The sequence below is a fragment of the Symphalangus syndactylus genome, chromosome 19 (genome assembly GCF_028878055.3).
Source record: "Symphalangus syndactylus isolate Jambi chromosome 19, NHGRI_mSymSyn1-v2.1_pri, whole genome shotgun sequence".
NCBI classification, from domain to species: domain Eukaryota; kingdom Metazoa; phylum Chordata; class Mammalia; order Primates; family Hylobatidae; genus Symphalangus; species Symphalangus syndactylus.
In genome coordinates, this window is record NC_072434.2 from 51,020,029 (window position 1) to 51,045,433 (window position 25,405).

At 38.7% G+C, this 25,405-nt stretch overlaps 1 protein-coding gene across 1 annotated transcript in view; it reads left to right on the top strand.

Moving 5' to 3' along the window:
• The window catches only part of TM2D1 (TM2 domain containing 1), a 44,284-nt gene that overhangs the window by 15,444 nt on the left and 3,435 nt on the right, over positions 1-25,405 (top strand). Inside the window, exons 3-5 of the mRNA XM_055235151.2 lie at positions 645-753; positions 8,291-8,382; positions 14,518-14,591. Coding sequence (XP_055091126.1) covers positions 645-753; positions 8,291-8,382; positions 14,518-14,591 — 275 coding nt within the window. The remainder of the gene's footprint in view (positions 1-644; positions 754-8,290; positions 8,383-14,517; positions 14,592-25,405) is intronic.

Here is a 25,405-nt window from a genome sequence, read left to right on the forward strand (position 1 = left end):
TCTTGTTCTTTACACTATGAGGTTATAAAGCTGTTAAGGCAGTGCTTGCCTGGGTCTATAAGTGTTACTTCCTCTTATTATGTCATCTGGGTTATGAGGAAGGATCAAGATTGCTTAAATTATGAAATAATCTATATCAAATCCCAGAGAGAATTAAGAAACAAATACATTTAGAATCAATGAAAATAATTTATGGCAGCAGTTATCTATAATAGTTGATATATGCTAAAAATACAAACTCAGATTATGTTAAAATAATTTAATAGATAAATTGCCCAACGAATTACCAACAAAAATTTGAGAGGTATTCTTAATTCTGGAGATGAAGTAAAGGGCAGTAATATTGTGCAATTCTTCCCTTGGTACCTTTATCAGAGGCAGGCGATTGAATTATAGATTGGCTATGCATCTAATCCAGTGTGGCAACTCTTATATTTTTGTGTTAAGAGACTACTCTACAATTTTATATTTATCTTGCATGTAAGTACATACGTAATGTCACTTTTCCCACCTAAAATTAAAGACTTGTGTCATGTTTTATTGGGAGGTAGTTTGTTACAACATATTTGCTAGTCTTAGAACAATTACATACTGTTTCCCCAGAAAAAAAAAAATAACAGTTTCTTGACTTTTTCTGCCTTCAGTTTCCTGTTTTCCAGCACCCAACATAACTTGTAAGGATTCCAGTGGCAATGAAACGCATTTTACTGGGAACGAAGTTGGTTTTTTCAAGCCCATATCTTGCCGAAATGTGTAAGTACATTACTGAAACTTAAATTTTCAATTACTTGCCTATATTATGTCTTGATTGCATGAAGAGATGAGATAATTTATGGGGACTGTCTTGAAAATGTATCTTTTATCTTTTTGCTTGTGTCAGAAAACCTTTATTTTAAGTGTTTGTTTTTTGGTTTTTGAGGTAAGGTCTTGCTTAGTCACCCAGGCTGGAGTGCAGTGGTATGATCACGGCTCACTTCAGCCTCGACCTCCCAGGCTCAAGCAGTCCTCCCACCTCAGTCCCGTAAGTAGCTAGACTACAGGTTTGTGCCACCATGCCTGGCTAATTTTTAGTTTTTTTGTAGAGATGAGGTCTCCCTATGTTTCCCAGGGCTGGTCTCGAACTCCTGGCCTGACATGATTCTCCTGCCTCGGCCTTTCAAAGTGCTAGGATTTACAGGCATGAGCCACCACACCCAGCCAAGTGTGTATTTTTTTTATAAATGCAATTCACCAATCAGGTAGAGCTGAGTAGTCCAGTATGTGGGACAAATAAAGACTATAAATGGTCTCATGCCATGTTAATTCAGGTCAGTTAGTTTATGCCACTAATTGAGTTATGAAAAAATTGTCTTCAAAATATGGGAGATTTCTAGAGTACAGATAGCAATTGTGTACCTATTGTATCAGAAAAATGCTAAGTTTTTGCACATAAAGGGCATCTTAAACTTGGTTTTATTCTTTGTAATAAATATGGATGATGAATGATAATGTTAAACAGAATTCAAAAGTTATCAGTTTGGCTAGCTGGACACAGTAGTATACATCTATAGTCCTAGCTACTCAGGAGGCTGAGGCCAGAGGAGCCTGGAAGTTCACGTTCAGCCTGGGCAGCATAGTGAGACACTGTCTTTTATAAAAACAACAGCAAAAATGATCAGTTTGGGATAGTAAGACAAATGGCTTTCTTTTGTTAGGAATTCCTTTATTTAAAGGACTTTTAGGCCTAGGGTGGTGGCTTACACTTGTAATCCCAGCACTTTGGGAGGCCAATTCCAGGAGAATCACTTGAGGCCAGGAGTTGGGGACCAACCTGGGCAAAGTAGGGAGACCCTGTCTCTACAAAAAATACAAAAAGTAGCCCAGTGAGGTGATGCTTGCCTGTGGTCCTAGCCACTGGGAGGCTGGGGTGGGAGAATTACTTGGGCCCAGGAGTTTGAGGTTGTAGTGAGCTATGATCGCAGTAACAGAGTGAGACCCTGTCTCTAAAAAACTTAAAATTAAAAATTTTTTAAAAAGGACTTTTAAGTTTGATTTCTCTTTCTGTTAAAGCTTATTATTCATTCTTATATTCCTGCTTTGTACTAAAACATGATTCAGTGTTATCTGTTTTTAATTGTTGGCATTATATTTTCAACCTAAAACTGTATATTGTTACATTCTATTTGATGGCACTTAGTTTTGGTTGTTTCAAGAAATAAGCCACTGTACAGATGAAATGAACCTTAAAAAGGAAAAAGACAAAAAAAGAAATAAGCCACCATTAGACTATTGCTACAAGTTGTTAGAATTCTTAGCAAGAACTCTTAGCATTCTTTCTTTCCTTTTGACCCTACCTCATTGAGTTAATGAGGGGCTTTTGATTCTATCTTGCTGTATAATCCTAAACCTACCACTGATCTTCTTGGCTTCCAAGATTTCGCATTAGTCAAGTAAAAATTATTAAAAAGGAATAGTTTCCAATGTACTTAGATATGGTTTCATTTTTTTTTTTCTGTTACAGAGGTAAGTTTAAAAAATAGGGTTTAGTTAATATCTAAATTTATAGATATTTCTACCTCAAACATTCTAAACAACTAATGTATTAAATGCTGGTCCAAGATATAGGTTATAGTAAGAAAATCATCTGTTGAAAACAGCTAACCACTCAGGCTGGAACTTACAGGTTTATATATATTATTGGTAATGCTAATACCAGAATGGTCTGTTACTTAATTTCCAAGTTAATGCTGATTTTTCTTTCGGTGTCTCAAAATGGATTAGGCTGCATACAACTGAGCTACACTAATCATACTCATAAGCATTTTTTATTATTTTTTTTTGAGACAGAGTCTTCCTCTGTAGCCCAGGCTGGAGTGCAGCGTCACAATCATGTCTCATTGCAGCCTCAACCTTCCAGGTTCAAGCCATCCTCTCATCCCAGCCTCCCAAGTAGCTGGGACTACAGGTGCATGCCCCAAAGCTCAGCTAATTTTTGTATTTTTTAGTAGAGATGGGGTTTCACCATGTTGCCCAGGCTGGTCTCGAACTTCTGGGCTCAAGCGATCAGCCTGCCTTGGGCTCTCAAGGTGCTGGGATCACAGGCATGAACCACCGTGCCTGGCCCTTATAAGATATTGATATCAATTATGATAAGAAATATAACCATCAGGGAAACCAGATATTCCAAGGCTACTGGCCAGCTTATTCCCTTCTTACAATAAAGTTTACTATTTCTTTTTCTTTAAGACAGAGTTTTGCCATTGTTGCCCAGGCTGGAGTGCAATGGTGTGATCATCTTGGCTCACTGCAACCTCTGCCTCCCGGGTTCAAGCGATTCGCCTGCCTCAGCCTCCCAAGTAGCTGGGATTACAGGCATGGGCCACCACGCCCGGCTAATTTTGTATTTTTAGTAGAGACGGGGTTTCTCCATGTTTGTCAGGCTGGTCTCAAACTCCTGACCTCAGGTGATCCACCAGCTTCGGCCTCCCAAAGTGCTGGGATTACAGGTGTGAGCCACCGCGCCCAGTCTAAGTTAACAATTTCAAGACAGAATTTGTGGCTTGGCGTGGTGGCTCACGCCTGTAATCCCAGCACTTTGGGAGGCCAAGGCAGGCGGATTGCTTGAGCTCAGGAGTTTGAGACCAGCTGGGCAACATGGTGAAACCCCATCTCTACCAAAAAATACAAAAGTTAGCTGGTGGTGCATGTCTGTAGTCCCAGCTACTTGAGAGGCTGAGGTGGGATGATAGTTTGAGCCTGAGAGGCAGAGGTTGCAGTGAGTTGAAATCATGGCTACTGCATTGGTGACAGAACCAGATCCAGTCTCAGACAAATAAAAGAAAAAGAATGAGCATTGCTCAACAGAACAATGGGAGTTAGACTGATGGGTAATTTTGATGGTAAGAGTGGCAAAGCTAAGATAACCTGATAAATAATTTTGCTTTATTGGGATATTAGGTATGTGCCTACCAAAAGGCTGCTGTGCAGCTACTGAATAAAGACTCAGCGATACATTCTTATTCATTAGGTGTCCCTTTTCCAGTTTCATATTTTCTTTGTACTCCTGTTAGCATATTGTTTTTCAAACTATATGTAATAGTTTAATACTTGATTAAAATTTCATCTTAGTATTACAAACATTCTATAATGTATTCTCCAGAAACTGAAGTCTGGTAACCATGCCTGATTGATGACGAAGCCACCCACCTATTTACACTGGCCATCTATGTTAGTATTACGTCATAGCTTCATTTGGGTTAACTTGGAGGTCTGGGTGGTGGTGGTGAGGCCATAGTTGTTCCATGCAGTCATGAATGGGCCTTGCTCCTTTCGTCTTGTGGCTTTGCTTTCTGTAGTCCTTAGAGTCCTTTCCACTAAGCCAGCAGATGGGAAAGAGGAGAGGGAAACCTTTGTAGGAGTATTTTATGGGCCAGACTTGGAAATGGCGTACACTTCCATCCTCCTTCCACTGGCCAAAACTCAATTATGGCTGTATTTAACTGCAAGGTGAACTAGCAAATGTAGGTTAGCTGTATATTCATAAGAAAAAGAGAAATGAGCCGGGCGCAGTGGCTCACGCCTGTAATCCCAGCACTTTGGGAGGCTGAGGCAGGCAGATCGCTTGAGGTCAGGAGTTCAAGATCAGCCTGGCCAATATGGTAAAACCCCGTTTCTACTAAAAATACAAAAATTAGCTGGGCATGGTGGTGCGTGCCTGTAATCCCAGCTACTCAGGAGGCTGAGGCATGAGAACTGCTTGAACCTGGAAGGTGGAGGTTGCAGTGAGCCAGGATGAAGATTGCACCACTGTACTCCAGCCTGGGCAACAGAGAAAGAGAAATGGCTCGGTGAATAACTAATCTCTGCTATACCACCAGTTTTCAGATTATTCTTTAGGGTGATTTACTTACATAGATAGTTGCTTTTCTGATTTCGTTTCCCTTCCCAGCCAAGCTTTTTGAAAGTTGTTTTGATAATACTTATCTGTTACAAGATTTTCTGTCTAATGCAGTATGGCTTTTGGCCATGCTGAGATTCAACAGCAATCTTTGTCAATGTATCAAAGGAATGTTTATAGTCCATATCTTAATCTTTCTACAGCATTTGGCTATTCCCTTCTTTCTCTCTCCTTCTCTCTCTCTTTTTAATATAGAGACAGGGTGTCACTATGTTGACCAGGCTTTGCTGTCTCAAATTCATGGCCTCAAGTGATCCTCCCACCTCAACCTCCTAAAGTGCCAGGATTACAGGTGTGAGCCACTGTGCCTGCTGTTTCTTTTCTTAAAATACTTTCTTGGCTTCCTTAAAATACTTTATTGGCTAGACCCAGTGGCTTAGCCTGTAATGCCAACACTTTGGGGACCAAGGTGGGTGGATCACCTGAGGCCAGGAGTTTGAGACCAGCTTGGCCAACAAGGTGAAACCCCATCTCTACTAAAAATACAAAAATTAGCCAGGAGTGATGGTGGGCGCCTGTAATCCTAGCTACTCAGGAGGCTGAGGCAGGAGGATCGCTTGAACCCGGGAGGTGGAGGTTGCAGTAAGCTGAGATTATGCCATTGCACTCCAGCCTGGGTGACGAGTGAAACTCCATCTCAAAAAAAAAAAAAAAATACATATATATATATATATATATGTATGTAAAGATTGGCCAGGTGCAGTGGCTCATGCCTGTAATCCCAACACTTCGGGAGGCCAAGGCCTGCAGATCACTTGAGGTCAGGAATTTGAGACCAGCCTGGTCAACATGGTGAAATTTTGTCTCTACTAAAAATAACAAAAATTAGCTGGGCGTGGTGGTGCACGCCTGTAATCCCAGCTACTTGGGAGGCTAAAGCAGGAGAATCGCTTGAACCTGGAAGGTGGAGGTTGCAATAAGCTGAGATCGTGCCATTGCACTCCATCCTGGGCAACAGAGTGAGACTCTGTCTCCAAAAAAAAAAAAAAAAATTATGTGAAACATATATATACGTATATATAATATATACTAGTATATTATATATTATATATAGTAATATGTCATATAATATATAACTACCATCTTATATTAAATATATAATATAATATTTAATATAAAATATATTACCATCTTCATATATAATATATAAAATATAATTGTATATATTTTAGATCATATATAATATATATAAATATGGTAATATTCATTAGGCACAACAGTGGGAGAGCTGGGCACAGTGACATGTGCCTGTAGTCACATGCCACTGTGTCCAGCTCTCCCTTTGTTTTTTTTCTTTTTTTCTTTTTTCTTTTTTTTTGGAGACAGTCTTGCTCTGTCACCCAGGCAGGAGTGCAGTGGTGTGATCTTGGCTCACTGCAACCTCCATTTCCCAGGTTCAAGCGATTCTCATGCCTCAGCCTCCCAAGTAGCTGGGACTACAGGCATGCACCACTACTTTGTATTTTTAGTAGAGATGGGGTTTTACCATGTTGGCCAGGCTGGTCTCAAACTCCTGGCCTCAGGTGATCCAACCGCCTCAGCCTCCCAAAGTGCTGGGATTACAGGCGTGAGCTACCACACCTGGCCCCATTGTTTCTTAAGCTCTCTAATATCTAAAATATATTACCATCTTTATATATGTTACATATATATGTATGGCCTAAAATTGAATTGAATTGAATATCAATATATTAACTATCTTTATTATATATGTAAGGTCTAAAATTGAATTGGACCAGGCATGGTGGCTCATGCCTGTAATCCTAGCACTTTGGGAGGCTGAAGCAGGTGGGTCACTTGAGGCCAGGAATGAGACCAGCCTGGCCAACATGGTGAAACCCCATTTCTGCTAAACATACAAAAATTAGCCAGCTGTGATGGTACCTGCCTGTACTCCCAGGTACTCAGGGGGCTGAGGTGGAAGAATCACTTGAACCTTGGAGGCAGAGGTTGCAGTGAGCCGAGATCACGCCACTGCACTCCAGCCTGGGCAACAGAATGAGATTCCATCTCAAAAAAAAAAAAAAAAGGAAGAAAATTGAATTGAATATCAATATATTACCATCTTTATATATATTATATATATAAGGTCTAAAATTGCATTTGTTTCTTTTTCTTCAAATCCTTTCCTCCTTCGTCTCATTGAATGGCACCAGTTCTACCCAGTTTCTTAAGCAGAAACTTTGGATTCATTACTTATTTTTTATTATTTTTTTGAGACAGAGTCTCACTCTGTTGCCCAGGCTGGAGTGCAGTGGTGCAATCTTGGCTTACTGCAACCTCTGCCTCCTGGGTTCAAGCGATTCTCCTGCCTCAGCCTCCCGAGTAGCTGGGATTACAGGTGCCTGCCACCATGTCCAGCTAATTTTTGTATTTTTAGTAGAGACTGTTTCACTCTGTTGGCCAGGCTGTTCTCAAACTCCTGACCTCAGGTGATCCACCTGCCTCGGCCTCCCAAAGTGCTGGGATTATAGGCGTGTGCCACTGCGCCCATCTTGGAGTCATTCTTGACTTCTCCTTTTCCCTCATTTCCCACATGTGCCTGTTTGCTTCTGCCTTGTTAGTATTTCCCAATTTTGTTCACTTCTTTCTCCCACTGTTACTGCCCATTAGATTTCAGCGTTAGTTTTTGCATTGCCTTCTAAATTATTTTTCTGCTTCTAGTTTGGTGCCCTATTCCATTGTAGATGAGGTGCTACTGCCCTCAGCAAAAGTTTGACATCCTTATAATGTTAGACACATAAACGGCATCTCTGGGCCACTTACTACTTTTTCTAACTCCCTACAAATATGCAATGCAGTGCAATACACACACACACACACACACACACACACACACGAAAGAGGATTACGAGCAGGGATCTTACATGATGAAATTTGACTGCAAAATGATAGTTCTGGCTGTCTCTTTTGCCTGTGACACTCTTTCCTCAAAGCATGGCATGGCCATCTCACTCACTTCCCTCAGGTCTCTGTTCAAATATCACCTTCTCAATGAGGCCTACTCTTACCACTCCATTTAAATGGCTCCTGGCATTCTACACAGCCTGCTCTACTTTTTTTTTTGTTGTTAACATTTATGACTTTCTAACATAGTATATAATTTACTTTTTAAATATATTTGTGTTTATTGCTTGTTACCACTAGCCTGTAAGCTCCACAGGGATAGGGATCTTTGTTGCTTTTATTCATTAATATATCCCAATAGCCTAGAATAGTGCGTGACACATAGGCATCCAAAAAACATTAATGGAGTGAATGAATGAACCAATTAACAAATAAGTAGTAGTTAATAATTTTTTTTCTAAAATGTTCACGTTGGAAATAGGATACTCAGATCTTAATTTTTTGCAGAAATGGCTATTCCTACAAAGTGGCAGTCGCATTGTCTCTTTTTCTTGGATGGTTGGGAGCAGATCGATTTTACCTTGGATATCCTGCCTTGGGTGCGTATGTTTCATTATAAAAAAATCCTTATGAAACCTACATTTTAGTTCATTGTAGGTGTTCTTATAGATTAAATCTCTGTGTATTTATTATAAGTTCTATATAATTGGAGTTCAGTAGTTAACATTCTTCTGTGAGTATAGAGCTATCAGTTAGCCCAACAGTTCAGCTTAGGTAAGAAATACTGACTTTTCCTATGTTTTCACCTTTATGAAAACACACACAAGATAGTGGAGGCATTTACTTAAGATAGTAGACTGGAACTGTCACTGCTAGTGCTGGGCACACACTGGATGTTTAGTAAATGTTTTATGAATAAATGTACATCCTCTACCACTCCAAAAAATATTTCCTTCTGCCCAACTCTCTTTCACCATTGCCCTGGGATTAGAAACTATGCACTTCTTTCAGAACAAGTTGGGGTTGGAACTTTGGTGACCAGTTTGAGCTGGGGTGGGAGCCTGACTTCTATCACCCTTAGCTCCCCTTTCTATATCTTCCTTCCGGCTGTAATCACATTTACCATAGTTACTAATGCTTATGAAAACTATTTACATTTTACGATAGCTTTTGTTTAAACAGTACTTTCACATGCCTGCCCTTATTGAAGCCTTACAACCCTCTGAGTTTATCATCCTCTTTAAATCCTCTTTAACACGTAAGGAAACTGTCACCAGAGAGGTTAAGGGATTTACGGAGTCTAGAGGCTTTCCTTTATTCTGTGACATATTTGTTGTTATCATCTTTGTTTTATGGATAGGAAAATTGTCACGAGATTAAGAGATTTACCCAAGGACACTCAGCTAGTGACCTCAATTTGAACCCAAATTTTCTGGCTCCAGAGATCATGCTTTATTTACTGTAGTACTCTGCTTCTATATTAGCCCTTCACTGAGCAAATTTAAAGTTTTTGAATGCTCTGCCTTCTAGCTAGCAAAGCTAACCTTATTTCTTCCATGTTGCTACCCACAAAAGATCAAAGAGAAGTCTTCACTGTGGGGTTGATGGTAGGTATATTTCTGACAGGTGTACTAAAACTCAGTGTTGTAAGTTCCTAAGTAAACGTCATAAAGTACTATATATATTTTCTTATTTAATTAAACATATATTCAACATTTAAATAACTAAGTGATATGGAAATAATGATGAAGGTCACAGTGTATATTGGTTAAAAATAAAATAAACATGTTAGTAGGCCAATTTATGGTACAGCGCTGTAACAGAACCATAACAAAGTGCTGTGAGAGTACGGAAAAGGGACTGATGCAGTTGACTGAAGGAAGTTCTTAGATGTGGTGACATTTATGCTAGGTTTTGAAGGATGAAAAGATTACAGAGGTTGAAGGCATTGCAGGGAACAGCATGTGTAAAGCATATAGGTGTACACCGAGAGATTAGGGGATAATTTAGCTGATCGTGTAGGAAGAACAATGCAGGAGGTGATACTGCCTAGAGAGGTAGTCTATGGTCCGATTATAAAATGCTTTGAGTATCTTGCTATGGAGTTGGGTCATTTAGATATCAGAAGTTATCCTTTTAGGTATCAGAAGCAATAAAATATTTTTTCTTTTTCTTTCTTTTTTTTTTTTTTGTGACAGGGTCTCACTGTGTTGCCCAGGCTGGATTGCAGTGGTGCGATCACGGCTCACTGCAACCTCGACCTCCTGGGCTCAAGGTATGCTCCGTCCTCAGCTCCTCCCCGAGCAGCTGGGACTACAGGCATGTACCACCACGCCTGACTTATTTTGGTATTTTTTTGTAGAGATGGGATTTTGCCGTGTTGCACAGGCTGCTCTTGAACTCCTGGGCTCAAGCTGTCCTCCCACCTCAGCCTCCCAAAGTGCTGGGATTACAGGGATGAGCCACAGTGCCTGGCCAATTTAAAATTTTTAAATATTTTAAATAAATTTTAACTTCTTTTAAGAATCCAAGGTTAAGGAATTTAGGCATTTTTATTTTAAATGATCACTGCCTTAAAAAAAATTCTTAACTACGTAATACAATGTTGACTGCAATGAAAGTAATTATAGACAACATCTAAAATTCAATTTTTTGCTGGGTGCAGTGGTGTGTGCCCGTAGACTTAGCTACTCAACAGGCTGAGGTGGGGGGATTGCTTGAGGCCAGGAATTTGAGGCCAGCAGAGACAACATAGTGACATAGTGAGATCCCATTTCTACAAAAAAGAAAAAAGAAAAAAAAATCCCATTTTACAACTAACCTTACTTAATCTTTCTTCGTGGTTATGAAAAGCAGTGGTCTTACTTATATATAGCTTTTTTTTTTCCTTCATAGTGCTAATTGTAAATCTGTTAGCTTCAGGGACTTGTTTATTCATTCATTTTAGTCTTCTTCTGGAATGTACTTTTTTTTTTTTTTTTTTTTTTTTTGAGGTGGAGTTTCGCTCTTGTTGCTCAGGATAGAGTGGAATGGTGCGATCTCGGCTCACTGCAACCTCCGCCTCCTAGGTTCAAGTGATTCTTCTGCCTCAGCCTCCTGAATAGCTGGGATTACAGGCATGCGCCACCATGCCCAGCTAATTTTGTATTTTTAGTACAGACAGGGTTTCTCCATGTTGGTCAGGGTGGTCTCGAACTCGCAACCTCAAGTGATCCGCCTGCCTTCGCCTCCCAAAGTGTTGGGATTACAGGCGTGAGCCACTGCGCCTGGCCTGGAATGTACATTCTTAAAGGCAGAGGCCTTATCTGTCTTATGCAAGTTGATATCCTGAACAGAACTTGACAGACAGTAAGACTCTGATAAATATTTGTCATATGAATATCAAAAAAACTAGAAACAGGCTAAATGTTCAGTAGGGAGGAACTGTCTCAATAAATTAAGGTGCAGTGTGTAACACAACAGAATACTACGCAGCCATTTAAAACAATGACATGGAAATATGTTTATTGGGAAAGTAATGTAATAACACCCACAACAGAATAAGATGATACATTTAAGAAAATCTAGATATTTTGCTACAGAACTCCTTCTTAGGGATGCTTCACAAAAATGAACATGAGAGGTTTCTGCTAAGATAAAATATTAGATAAGGGAATAATATCTTTGTTTGGAACTGGTAAATATTACCTACTCCTAGAGTAATACATTTAAGGAAACTAGAGAACAGATCAGAGATGATATTTAAAAGTTTAAGGAACTAACAAAAAATTTATAGTGGCAGAAAGCAGATAAGTGCTTGCTGGGGAAAGACGGGGGCAAGGAGAGACAAGAAGTAGAAATTACAAAGGGGCGTGAGGAAACTATTGGGTGCGACAGATATGTTCTTTTTTTATTATAGTGATTGTTTCACAGGTGTTTACAAGTGTCAGATTTATCAAATTGTACATTTCAAATATGTACAGTGTATGTCATTGCATGTCATTTAGGTCATTGTATGTCATTTTAATGTATGTCATTTATAGCTCAGTAAAGCTGTTTTAAAAAATCAAGAGGCTGGGTGTGGTGACCCACACCTGTAATTTCAACATTTTGGGAGGCAAAGGCAGGAGGATCAGTTGAGGCCAGGAGTTCAAGACCAACCTGGGCAACACAGTGAGACTCTTGGAAATAGTGAGACCCTGCAAAGGAAAGAAGGAAGGGAAGGAGGAAAGAAGGAGAAAGGAAAAGAGGGAAAGAAAAAAAGAAAAGAAAGAAACTACTGGAATAACACATTTAAACTTACCAGTTCACTGTTAAAAAAAAAATTGAAGATTTAATCATTACAGTGACTTATAGCATATCTTACTCCAAACGTGTGATGTTAACTATGGTCGATCTATTTCTAGAAATTTAAGGCAAAGGATGATTTTAGTAATGAAGTTTCCAGTAATGCCATCTTACACTTGTTTTAGATGTAAACATATAAAAATACTTTATGAACACAGATAGGAAGGGCAATAAGAATTAAACAAGATAAGATACATTTGATAAACGTTAGCCCAGCAACTACTTTTGTTGTCACTATTTCTGCTACTACAGTTACTATAATCAAAAACTTCATTCATCCCTGAGAAGTATGAGAAAAAAATAAAAATAAAAAAATAAATTTAGGCCAGGTATGATGGCCTGTAATCCAAGCATTTTGGGAGGCCAAGGCAGGAGGATCACTTTATCCCAGGAGTTCAAGACTAGCCTGGGCAACATAGTGAGACCCTGTCTCTACAAAATTTTAAAAACTAGCTAGGCATAGTGGGTTATGGGGCAGGGATAGGGTGGCATGCTGCTTCAGACAGGCAGGTTAGGGAAGACTTCTCTAAAGAAATGGTCTAAAAGGAAGAACATCCTTGGAAAAATTACCTATTCATGGATTCGCAGTTAAAGATGTAACTTTAGAGGGACTATACTTAATATTCTCTCGTTTTTTTCTTTCTTTCTTTTTTTTTTTTTGAGACAAGGTCTCCCTTTGTTGCCCTGGCTGGAGTCCAGTGGCGCAGTCTCAGCTCCCTGCAACCTCCGTCTCCCAGGTTCAAGTGATTCTCCTGCCTCAGCCTCCTGAGTAGCTGGGATCACAGGCATGTGCCACCATGCCTGGATAATTTTTGTATTTTTAGTAGAGACAGGGTTTCACCACGTTGGCCAGGCTGGTCTTGAATTCCTGACCTCAGGTGATCCACCTGCCTCGGCCTCCCAAAGTGCTGGGATTATAGGCATGAGCCACCACGCCTGGCCAATATTCTTTTTTATAAACAAATTGAAGAAAGAGAAGCTATGACATTCTCAAATTTATATTAACATGCTATGTGAAGAGGAATACATTTCGGAAATATAAAATACACTGGATAAAATCTCAGCAGACAATTTTCTTTGGGCTACTATAGTACCATGCAACTAATGAAAAAACTAAGGGAGTTATTATTAAGGTAATGGATGGAATGATGGGAGTGTTTGGGAAGCAGAAATATGAGAATATTTATCAGTTTATGCAACAAATATTGAGCATTTACTATGTGCCAGGCAATGTCGTTGGCACTAAGGACACGGGAGTAAAGAAAACAGATGAAAGGCCCTGCCCTAATGGGGCTTCTGTGTGACAGATAGTAATCAAAGATAAAATGTTAGGTAAGTAAATGTTCTGAGGAAAACTAAAAGCAAAATTTTTAATTATTTCTGTATTTTAATAGTTATTAACTTATTGCCACCATGTTATTTCTGTACTTACAACATTATTCTGCTATATGTGGGGGAAAAAGTCATCTAATGTCCTTACATAGTTCAATCTTATTTGTGTATTCTCAGGTTGTGGGAGGTGATCTCATGATCTCATCCTCTCTTAGGATTTTTAGCTGGCATCTATTTGTAGCTGATATATGGAACTACATTTTCACAAAGAGTCTTGTCATGCCATTTTTATATCTCATATGAGATGTATTGTAAGAAACTCAAGTTTAAATTCATAGGAGATTAATCATCCCACCCCCAGCCCACCCCCAATCTGCCTCTTACAATCATTTTTGGGTTATATTATTGTAGATGTCCCATATTAGATACTCTGTTATCCCCTCTATTTTAGCATCTTAGCTCTTGGGTTGGGACCAAGGACAAAGCTGTATATAGTGCTCAGCACAGAATTGTTGATTTTGACCATAGAGCTAATAAACAGGAGATCCTTAGGAAAAAGAAATATATAAGATAAAGGTAATTGGATTGCTAATAAAATTTTGCAATTTTACAACAAGAGCAGTGTTTTTTCCTGATTTTTTTTTTGGCATGACAATTTATATATTTTAACTTTCCAAATGTATAGTAAATTTTGGGTCATATAATATATGAAGTCTAAATAAGTAATTAAGGATTTTAGGACTAAAAGATGTTTTGTAACTCTGGTGTACTGAGATTTAAGGATTATTTCCTTAGGCCTTTTCTCTTAGAAATTTTGTTAGATTATATTGAGGTTTTTTTTTCAGTTACTAATATTTATTTGTTAAGGGAATTAAATTATTTTTTGGCATTTCTATGTAGAGGGTTCCTTTAAACTCTTCTTTTCAGGTGAAGATTTGATTTTTTAAAGTGTTACTTTTATGTTCTTGATATAAAGAGCGTGATATATATATAATAATGGTTTATTGGAAAATGGAACAGTTTGTTAATATTTAGAAGACTTTCCAGATTATAAATGACTTTACCTTCTTTTCTAGGTTTGTTAAAGTTTTGCACTGTAGGGTTTTGTGGAATTGGGAGCCTAATTGATTTCATTCTTATTTCAATGCAGGTAAGTTTCTCAATTTAGAATGTAAACTACTTTTACATTCAAAATTGAGTTCTGTGATCTCCTGTTATATTTAAAATGTTTAGTATACAAGGAAGCAGAGAGGAATGGTTGTTTCCATTTTTCTTCATGTACTAGATCTAAGGAATCCTGGTCATGTTTCCAACTAGCATTTCTCAAACTGTGCTCTACCAGTTAGTAGTTCTCAAAGACATAAGCAGTTCATTAAAAAAGATTCCATGCTCAAATATGATTTGTAAATGTGAGTTCAACTGAGTTAAAGAAGTTTCTTTACTGAATAACTTCTCAAAATCTTTTTAATATATGTTGTCTCTAAGAGGGATTGTGGTTATTTTTCAAACCCGTTTCTTTTCCTCATAGTCACTGTCACCTTGTCAATTACCATAAAAGCATTGATAGGATTCTGTTATACATATGGACATTGTGGAGGCAGAGACAAGATTTTCTTTTGCACTGGACAGGCACTCTATACTAGTATTGTGTTGTTTGCAAATTACAGAAACTGAAATCCAGCTAGCTTAAGCTAAAAAGGAAAAAAAAAGGGTGTTCTTTAGAAAATCTGAGAATGTAGATCAGATATGTATAAACAAATGATATACATGTTTAGGGCTCTCCTGATAACTCATCTTGCTTTTCTCCTTAGCCTCATTTTCTCCTGCTGCAGTGGGACTGGGGGCAGGCATAGTTTGTGAAATGCTGTCCTTAAACATTTAAAAGTGCCACCAGATGTTTTCTCTTAAATTATGTAGAACTGATTGTGGTTAACTCATGAAAATTCTTAGAGAAAGATGAATTTTTCACAACAAATGTTGACAAACAGCATTTCAACAAGCATTTATGGAGCACCTAACGTCTTTAGCAAGTGTGTCAGTTGCATTTAGAGCATCATCTGTTTTGCTCTGCTTTCTCATATAGTATTTCCACTCTTCAATTCTGTCTGCTTGATGTTATCATTATGCTTTAAAAGAAAGTCACAATCTAGGAGATTTGGATACCATACTGTGAGGAGGAGGCAGCATATGGACCAATAAGATACCAGAATTAAACAAGGAAAATATTTGGTTTTAAAGTTGGAATTTTCCTGTCTATACTCGTAAACATATGCCTAACCAAATATCCTGCCTTCTCTGACTATGGGACAGGCAAGCAGGCATGAAGAGGCTAAGGTACTTGTGCACATATGCTTAGAAACGAGTTTCTCACTTTCAGTGAGGATCCAAGGAATTTAATGTATTATTGGGATTCTTTGAGTTAAGATATCCAGAATTCAAAGTGTCTTTGAAACTGAACCATTTAGTTAATATTTTCATGCTAGGTTCTTTGGTGATATTGCATTGTAGCTTCAGTTATATCAAATTATAGAGTTAATTTAATTCAGTTACTGCTTTCTGATTCATTTATACCTGAACTTTTTACAATAAATAGTTACTTTTTTTTTTTTTTGAGACAGGGTCTCTGTCACACAGGCTGGAGTGCAGTGGTGTGATCTCAGATCACTGGCAACCTCTGCCTCCTGGGCTTAAGCGATCCTCCCACCTTGGCCTCCCAAGTAGCTGAGACTACAGGTGTGCGCCACCATACCTGGCTAATTTTTGTATATTCTGAAGAGATGAGGTTTCGCCATGTTGCCCAGGCTGGTCTCCTGAGCTCAAGCAATCTGCCCACCTCAGCCTTCCAAAGGGCTATTATTATAGGCGTGAGCAACTGCACCTGGCCTCTGGTTATTTAACTTAAAGATCTGGGATTAGGAGTCGATCACATTAAGAAATTATTGAGGTGTAGAGTTAGAGTGTGTGAACACCTGCAGTAAATTTCCCTAAATGAGACATTTTCACAGGTATGATCAGTTTAGACTGCTTTCAGATTGAGGGAGATTATAATCCATTTCAAGCATAGCCAAATAAGATGGGTAGCCTTATTCTTCATGTCATTTAACATATTTAACATTTGATGTTGACATCATCAGTTTTAGAGGAGAATTCCTGGGTTCAAGCGATCCTCTCATCTCAGCCTCCCAAAGTGTTGGGATTACAGGCATGAGCCACTGTGCCTGGCCCTGGCTCATCTTTTTATTTTTCTTTCCTTCCCCATTCTTGCCATGACTTTCTCTTTCTTTCTTTCCTTCTTTCTCTCTCTTTCTTTCTTTCTCCTTCCTTCCTTCCTTCCTTCCTTCCTTCCTTCCTTCCTTCCTTCCTTCCTTCCTTCCTTCCCTTTTTCTTTCTCCTTCCTTCCTTCTTTCCATCTGTCTTTCCATCTTTCTTTCTTTTTTTGCCATTAAATATTATTTTCCAGTGAGTAGCAATGTGTTTCTGTTGGACTGTGATCCCATAAACGTATCGGGCATGGATTCAAGACCTATAAAAACATACTGTAGTCTAGTTATAGTTTGTCTTTGAACAGAAACAATACAAAGTATAATGCCCACATTACTAAAGTAAGCTTTACATGTTGCTATATTTACTGAAAATACTTTTATGAGTTTGTCTACTTGTTATTAAACTTTGGAAGTTTCTATCTTTTGTTCCTAAAAATATATAGATAATATGAATGATGATTCATGGCATGAAATAATACATAGATTACAGTCCAGAAAATCTAAATCAGTGATACATATATAGTATACCATCTTTCAGCTGTGGGTAACTATTGTATATAACTACTATATATATATATATATATATATAGTTATTTATAAGGTAGTTTTGAGTATTTAAAGACACTCATTCTTTTGTGCCATATATATATATATATATATATATATTTTTTTTTTTTTTTTTCTTTTTTTTTGAGATGGAGTCTTCGTCGCCCAGGCTGCAGTGCAGTGGTTTGATCTCGGCTCACTGCAGCCTCCGCCTCCTGGGTTCAAGCGATTCTCTCCTGCCTCATCCTCCCAAGTAGCTGGGATTACAGGCACGCACCACTGCGCCTGGCTAATTTTATATTTTTAGTAGAGACGGGGTTTCTCCATGTTGGTCAGGCTGGTCTCGAACTCCTGACCTCAAGTGATCCACCCACCTTGGCGTCCCAAAGTGCTGGGATTACAGGCATAAGCCACCGCACCCAGCCTCCTTGTATTTTTATATATGTGATGAAGGATAGATTAGATAATACAAGTTTTTTTATCAGAAAAATGAGAATGTTTTGATTATATTTAAACCTCTTTCCTCATTCACGCAATCTGGGCTTTTTTTTTTTTTTTTTGAGGTGGAGTTTTGCTCTTGTTGTCCAGGATGGAGTGCAATGGTGCGATCTCGGCCCACTGCAACCTCTGCCTCCCAGATTCAAGCGATTCTCCTGTCTCAATCTCCCAAGTAGCTGGGATTACAGGCACACACCACTATGCCCAGCTAATTTTGTATTTTTAGTAGAGATAGGGTTTCACCATGTTGGTCAGGCTGGTCTCGAACTCCTGACCTCAGGTGATCCGCCCGCCTTGGCCTTCCAAAGTGCTGGGATTACAAGTGTGAGCCAACATGCCTGTCCTGGGTATTTTTAATTATACCAAAATCACTGATGTATATTCTGCAAAACAAAAAGAAAATAAAGTCTCATGTTAAATGGAGACAAACAGCCACAAATCAGAAAGATGAGGGAGGATATGCGGAGGGAAAATGGAAATAAGTGTTACAATATAGAAAGTTATTGGACGTGTGCTGGGTTCTTTCTTTGTCATAATTTTTTAAAAATTCTGTTCATCATGGAAGAAATTGCTTTTACTGCCATTCCTATTAATATAACAGAGTGGATTTCCTTAAAGGACTAATAACCATACAAGCAGCAGAAATTCAAAAAAGTAGCATAATGTCTGAAACATTTATGGATTTTATAAATACATTTAACAGACTGGTAAAGTATGTTTCATCAGTTTGATATTTATTATATACCACTCTAACACTGGGTTATATACTGCTTTGTATTAGTTTTTAACTTTTAAACAATGGATTTGACTTTTCACACATAACTTTTTTGAGGAAAAATGACTTTTATTAATCTCCTATAGTACCAGTAGTATGTTAAACAGAGTATGCCCTCAAAAATTTTTGCTGATTTGAAACTGTATGCAGTATGCCTTATACAAAGTGTGGTTTTGTGCCGAGTACAGGAAAGATGAGGTGCAAAATGGTAGTTTTTAAAAAAGTGATTGTTTTTCTGTAGGACCTGTTTTGGTCCATTTGGGGATATAACAAAATACTTTAGACTGTATTATTTCTTTTTGTTTTGTTTTATTTTATTTTTTTTTTTTGAGACTGAGTCTTGCCCTATTGTTCAGGCTGGAGTACGGTGGTGCAATCTCGGCTCACTGCAATCTCTGCCTCCCAGGTTCAAGCGATTCTCATGCCTCAGCCTCCCGAGTAGCTAGGATTACAGGTGCCTACCACCACACCTGGCTGTATTTTTAGTAGAGACGGGGTTTCACCATATTGGCCAGGCTGGTCTTGAACTCCTGACCTCAAATGATCCACCCACCTTGGCCTCCCAAACTGTTAGGATTACAGGCATTAGCTACTCTGTGTGGCCTAGACTAGATTATTTCTAAACAATGGAAAATTAGTTCTTACAGTTCTGGAGGCTGGGAAGTCCAGTATCAGGACACCAGCAGGTTCAGTGTCTGGTAAGGGCTCTCTGCTTCATAGATGGTGCCTTCTATATGTGCCCACATGGTGTAAAGGATAAGGTCATTAATCCCATTAATGGATGGTGGAGCGCTAATGACTTAATAACTTTCCAAAGGGTCTACCTCTTAATACCAACACATTTGGGGTTAGACTTCAACATAGGAATTTCATAGGGACACAAACATTCAAAACATAGTAGGGCTAAATTCCTAAATTTCGCAGTGTCACTTGAGAGGTAATGAATAAAAGTGAAAGTTGATGTGATAAACTATAAATTATGCCATCACTGGAAATCGGTTTAGTGAGCACCAACTTAGGTATAACATGGGGTCCTTGTCCTAGAGGAACCTATGATCTTTTCCAAGAATAGTCTGATTATAATAGATTCCATTTATTTTTAGAAACAAAATATTTCCAGATGAGTGCCTATAATCCCAGCACTTTGGGAGGCCGAGGTGGGAGGATCACTGGAGCCCTGGAGTTTGAGACCAGCCTGGGCAACACAGTGAGACTCCTTATCTACAAAAAATTTTTTAAAAATTTGCCAGGTGTGGTGGTGCATGCCTGTAGTTCCAACTACTCAAGAGGCTGAGGTTGGAGGATCACTTGAGCCTGAAAGATCGATCAAGGTTGCAGAGTGAACTGTGATTGTAGTACTACACTCTAGCCTGAGCAACAGAGTGAGACCCTGTCTCAAAAAAGAAGAATAATAAAATATTTCCTTGGGTGCTGTAGGCCTAATAAACACTTTTCTTAATTTTTATCTTTTTTAAAATCTTTGCATTTTACAAACATTTTTAAAAGCCTAAGCTTTTCAGTTTAGACCAAAATGCGGCCAAGGCTATGGAATCACGTCTGTGTGACCCAGTTTGTTTGGTCAAAGACATAGCCTATGCCTCTTTGATCAAAAGAAGGACTAAAAGTATAATTGCCATAAATCTACTACCAATGCTGGAAAAGGTGGTATACTTGATAGTTTGCTAGATGTAGGACAACAATATATACAAACAAAAGACTTTTTTTTATTTTTTATTTTTGAGTTAGAGTCTCACTCTGTTGCCCAGGCTGGAGTGCAGTGGCACGATCTCTTCTCACTGCAACCTCCACCTCCCAGGTTCAAGCGATTCTCCTGCCTCAGCCTCCTGAGTAGCTGGGATTACAGGCATGCACCACCGCGCCCAGCTAATTTTTAGTAGAGACGGGGTTTCACCATGTTGGCCAGGCTGGTCTCAAACTCCTGACCTCAGGTGATGTGCCTGGCTGGACCTCCCACAGTGCTGGTATTACAGGCGTGAGCCACTGCACCTAGCCACAGAGGAGTGTTTCTTTTTGCGGGGGTGGCAGTGGGGCGACAGAGTCTCACTCCGTTGCCCAGGCTGGAGTGCAGTGGCATGATCTTGGCTCACTGTGACCTCCACCTCGTGGGTTCAAGCGATTCTCCTGCCTCAGCCTCCTGAGTAGCTGGGACTACAGGCATGTGCCACCGCGCTCAGCTGATTTTTGTATTTTTAGTAAAGACGGGATTTCACCATGTTGGCCAGGATGGTCTTGATCTCTTGACCTCGTTACCCGCCCGCCTCAGCCTCCCAAAGTGCTGAGATTACAGGCGTGAGCCACTGTGCCTGGCCACAGAGGACATTTTATAGACATCAAATCTTTCAAATAGCTCCCTGTATCATTATTTAACCCTGGTGTGATATATTGGGAAAATAAATTGGAAAACCGAAGTGACTGATAATTTGAGTAACTTTTACTCTGTCATGTGACCTTAATTAGGTAGATTTCACTTGGTTCACTTACCCTGTGGGTAGATTTTTTTTTAGTGCCTTTAAGAGGATTTTCAAAACAAAGAATATCTTAAACTGGTTCTGAGACGAATCCCAATGCTGTGTTTTCCTCAGGATATAAATGGTGACTCTTAATCATTTCTTAAAGAATAGTGTTTATATTGGTCATTTATGATTAATACTAAGAATTCTTTAAGTCAAATGAAGTCAGGTGTTCTGAATGCATAAATTCTGGCACTGTAGGAATTTTGATGCTTAATTAAAATGTGACTAATCAGATGGTTTTAATGGCATCATTTTAAAATTAATCACACACAGAAGTGAAATACGGATACAAAAATGTAGTCTGACTTTTAAGAAAGTATTAGTTATTTGGGGGAGTTGGGATGGATACAGGTTGCATTAGCCTTTACTTGCAGACAGCTGAATCCTTTTACTTTTATCACCAGGTTGGTAGGTTTGCAGGAGATGATCTGATCTTGCTGATGTTACTGTTGGCATTCTTTGTATAGAGGAACTCAGAAGTCTTTTAGATAGAGAAAGCATAGATTGATATAAAATGGTTTTTTTTTTCTTTCACTTCTTAATTCATTCATTACATTTGAAGTTTTTAAAATATTTGAGCTACCTAAGAAGCATGACTTCACTGACAATGCTGTTAAATGAGGGGTCATATCAATTGCTAAAGTTGAGGTGATAAAGTACTTACTGGTAACCACATTTTTTTTCCTTTATTCTTAGTAAAATACCACCTAAGTATATACAAACAAATTACATTTTACACTAACAAGATCAAAAGTTTATAAATTGCAAACATTAATACTACAACATTAAGTGCAAATAAGATAATAGCTTTTTGTACAGTAAAATATATATAACATAAAAATTACCACTTTAATCTTTAAATGTACAGTTCAGTGGCATTAATTGTGTTCAGAATATTTTACAACTGTCACCACTATATTTCTAAAATTTTTTCATCACTCCAAAAATACTGTACCCCTTAAGTAATAGCTTCCTTCCCCTTCTCTTCCTACCTTCTGGTAACCTCTAATATACTTTTTGTCTTTTTGAATTTGCCTGTTCTAAACTTTTGTTTTTGCAAATAGAGACAGGATCTCACTTTGTTCCCTAGGATGGTCTCAAACTCCTGGGCTCAAGCTGTCCTGCCTCGGCCTCCCTAAGTGCTGGGATTACAGACATGAGACACTGTGCCCAGCCAGCTTCAGGATATTTCTTAGCAGAGAAATAAACTCATAATTTTAGGTTTCATACTCTGTTGCCTATGGACAAATGGACATAGACATATTTACTGAGTAAAAATATTCCCAGTATTGGGATATTTTACTTTCTTTTTTTAGAGACAGGGTCTTGCTCTCTTGCCCAGGCTGGAGTGCAGTGGTGTGATCATAGCTCATTGCAGCCTTGAATTCCTGGGTTCAAACAATCTTCCTGCCTCAGCCTCCCATCCAGTATGGGATATTTTAAGAGATTTGTAATTTTATAATTTATAATACAATCATATACTCATAATGAAAGATTTTAGAATTGTCACATTTATTATATATGTGTGTGTGGGTGCTTAAAACAGGTTTTATTATTTATTTGTTTTTTCTTTGAGATAGAGCCTCATTCTGTTGCCCAGGTTGGAGTGGAGTGGTATGATCTCAGCTCACTGCAACCTCTGCCTCCTTGGTTCAAGCAGTTCTCATGTCTCAGCCTCCGTAGTAGTAGCTGGGATTACAGGTGTGCACCACCGTGCCTGACTAATTCTTGTATTTTTTTTGTGTGTGGATACTGGGTTTTGCCATGTTGTCCAGACTGGTCTCGAACTCCTGGCCTCAAGCAATCCTCCCGCCTTGGCCTCCCAAAGTGCTGGGATTACAGGCATGAGCCACCCACACCCTGTCTTAGGTTTTATTTTATTTTTTTTAATTTGGCAAAGGAATATGGATCTAAATAGTTGAAATCTTTATAGCTGATCTTTTTTTTAAAAGTAAATGAAACAGTTTCTTCTGTGACCAGATAGTTCATAGAAAAGTGTGCTGATGATACTTTGTAGTGGCTTAAGCTGAGGTTTTTGTATCTAAATCTTATAGAAGACATTAAAACTTTAAAAATACTGTACAGGGCTGGGCGCGATGGCTCACACCTGTAATGCCAGCACTTTGGGAGGCCGAGGCGGGGGGATCACGAGGGCAGGGGATCGAGACCACCCTGGCTAACACGGTGAAACGCCGTCTCTACTAAAAATACAAAAAATCAGCCAGGCGTGGTGGCGGGTGCCCATATTCCCAACTACTCGGGAGGCTGAGGCAGGGGAATGGTTTGAACCCAGGGGCGCGGAGCTTGCAGTGAGCCAAGATTGTGCCACTGCACTCCAGCCTGGGAGACAGAGCAAGACTCTGCCTCAAAAAAAAAAAAAAAAAAAGAAAAGAAAATACTGTACAGATCAGCATATTCTGTTCTTCATTATAATCAGTAAGAAAAATTGAGATCCAGGAAGGAATAAATTATTTGATCCTACAGCTAGTTATAGAAAGAGACAGCTTTCTCTTCCAAGTTTTCCTTTCAGTTCAGTGCTTTACCACACTGATTTAATTTGGTTATTTAAATGGGGTTGCATTCTGTCACCCAGGCTGGAGCACAGTGGTGTGATCATAGCTCACTGCAACCTTGAACTCCTGGGCTCAAGCAATCCTCTTACCTCAGCCGCTGGAGTATCTGAGACTACAAGCACACGCCATGGCACCTGGCTAATATTTTGTTTTCATTTTTTTTGTAGAGGCAAAGTTCTTGCTTTTTTGCCCACGCTGGTCTCAAACTTCAAGCAGTCTTCCTGCCTTGGCCTCCCAAAGTGTGGGGATTACAGTTAATTTTTATGTAAATTCATAAATGTGTCAAGCCAAATCAATTTAATCTTTAACAAATAAGTCAATGTGCATAACAGCACCTGACATGGTGTGTGGCATATTATGTGCTTTCTAAGTACTACTTGAATATTAACATGTGTAGTTCACTAGAATAAGTTCCCTGTTGGCAGAGATGGTATTTTATTCACTGTTAGTGTATAATGTCTAGCATAGAACCTGGAATATCATAGGAATTAAATATTTGTTGAATAGTTTTAAGATCAAATTTATTTTTAAAATGAGGAATGCTTTATAGCAATGTCCTTCAATTTCAAAAACACAGTCCATACTCTCCACATATTTTTAAATTGACATTTAAGTCTTCTATCATAAGTTTAAATAGTTGTAAAGGATATAACTTCCAGTTTGCAAATATTTACATATTTAAATGAAAGTGTTACATCAATTTTGAAATGTATCCAACAGAATATAAATATCATAGGATTTTAAATATCACCTACTTAAAAAAGATGTGCATGAACTCTTCACTAACCATTATAATTTTTACATTGCTTCTTTTCTTCCTTGAATTTTTATTTTTATTCCTCTTCTACAGAATTTTATCCTAATATAATATATTTTTATGTTTAAAAACTTCCTACTAGGCTGGGCACGTTGGCTCACGCCTGTAGTCCCAGCACTTTGGGAGGCCGAAGCAGGCAGATCAATTGATGTTCTTAACCATCATCCTAGTACTACAAGTTTGAGACCAGCCTGTTCAACATAGTGAAACCCTGTCTCTACAAAAAAATACAAAAACAAAATTAGCTGGGTGTGATGGCGCACACCTGTGGTCCCAGCTACTTGGGAGGCTGAAGTGAGAGCATCGCTAGAGCCCAGGAGGGGGAGATTGCAGTGAGCCAAGATCATGCCACTGCACTCCAGCCTGGGTGATGGAGTGAGACCCTGTATCAAAAAAAAAAAAAAAAAAGAAAGAGAGAAAACTTCCTACGAATCATCTTAGTCATTAAAATATTTAAAAATTTTCTGTGATTTTTTTTTGGATTGAGTTGTCGTTATGATGATACACAGTTGATCAAAACAGCGTAAACATGCTGCAAATTATTTTTAAACAAAAAGATGTAAAATGTTATTGGAAATGCATCTTTGGAACAGATATGGTAGAATGTATTTTTGGACCTTTGAGTAAAGGATAGTTCCCTAAATCCAATATTTTGAGTTATCCCTTTGTTTGGCACTTCAGAGACTTTCACACCTCAGGGAAATATGCCACCATAAGACTTGGGGTATCCTGGATGGTAGGTATACTTTACTATTAACAAGTGGGAGAAATGACCACAGTGAGGAGAAGTGGGAAGGGAAACTGGCAGGATGCTTCCACTGTAGCATGGTATCAGGCAAATTTGTTTTACAAAGAGTATTTAGGGAATTAAGATCTCAAGATTGATTTCCCCTCTGGGCCCACATACACCTTGGTAAATCTTTGTCCACCTTTAATGCTACAGTTTGAAGATTGCTAC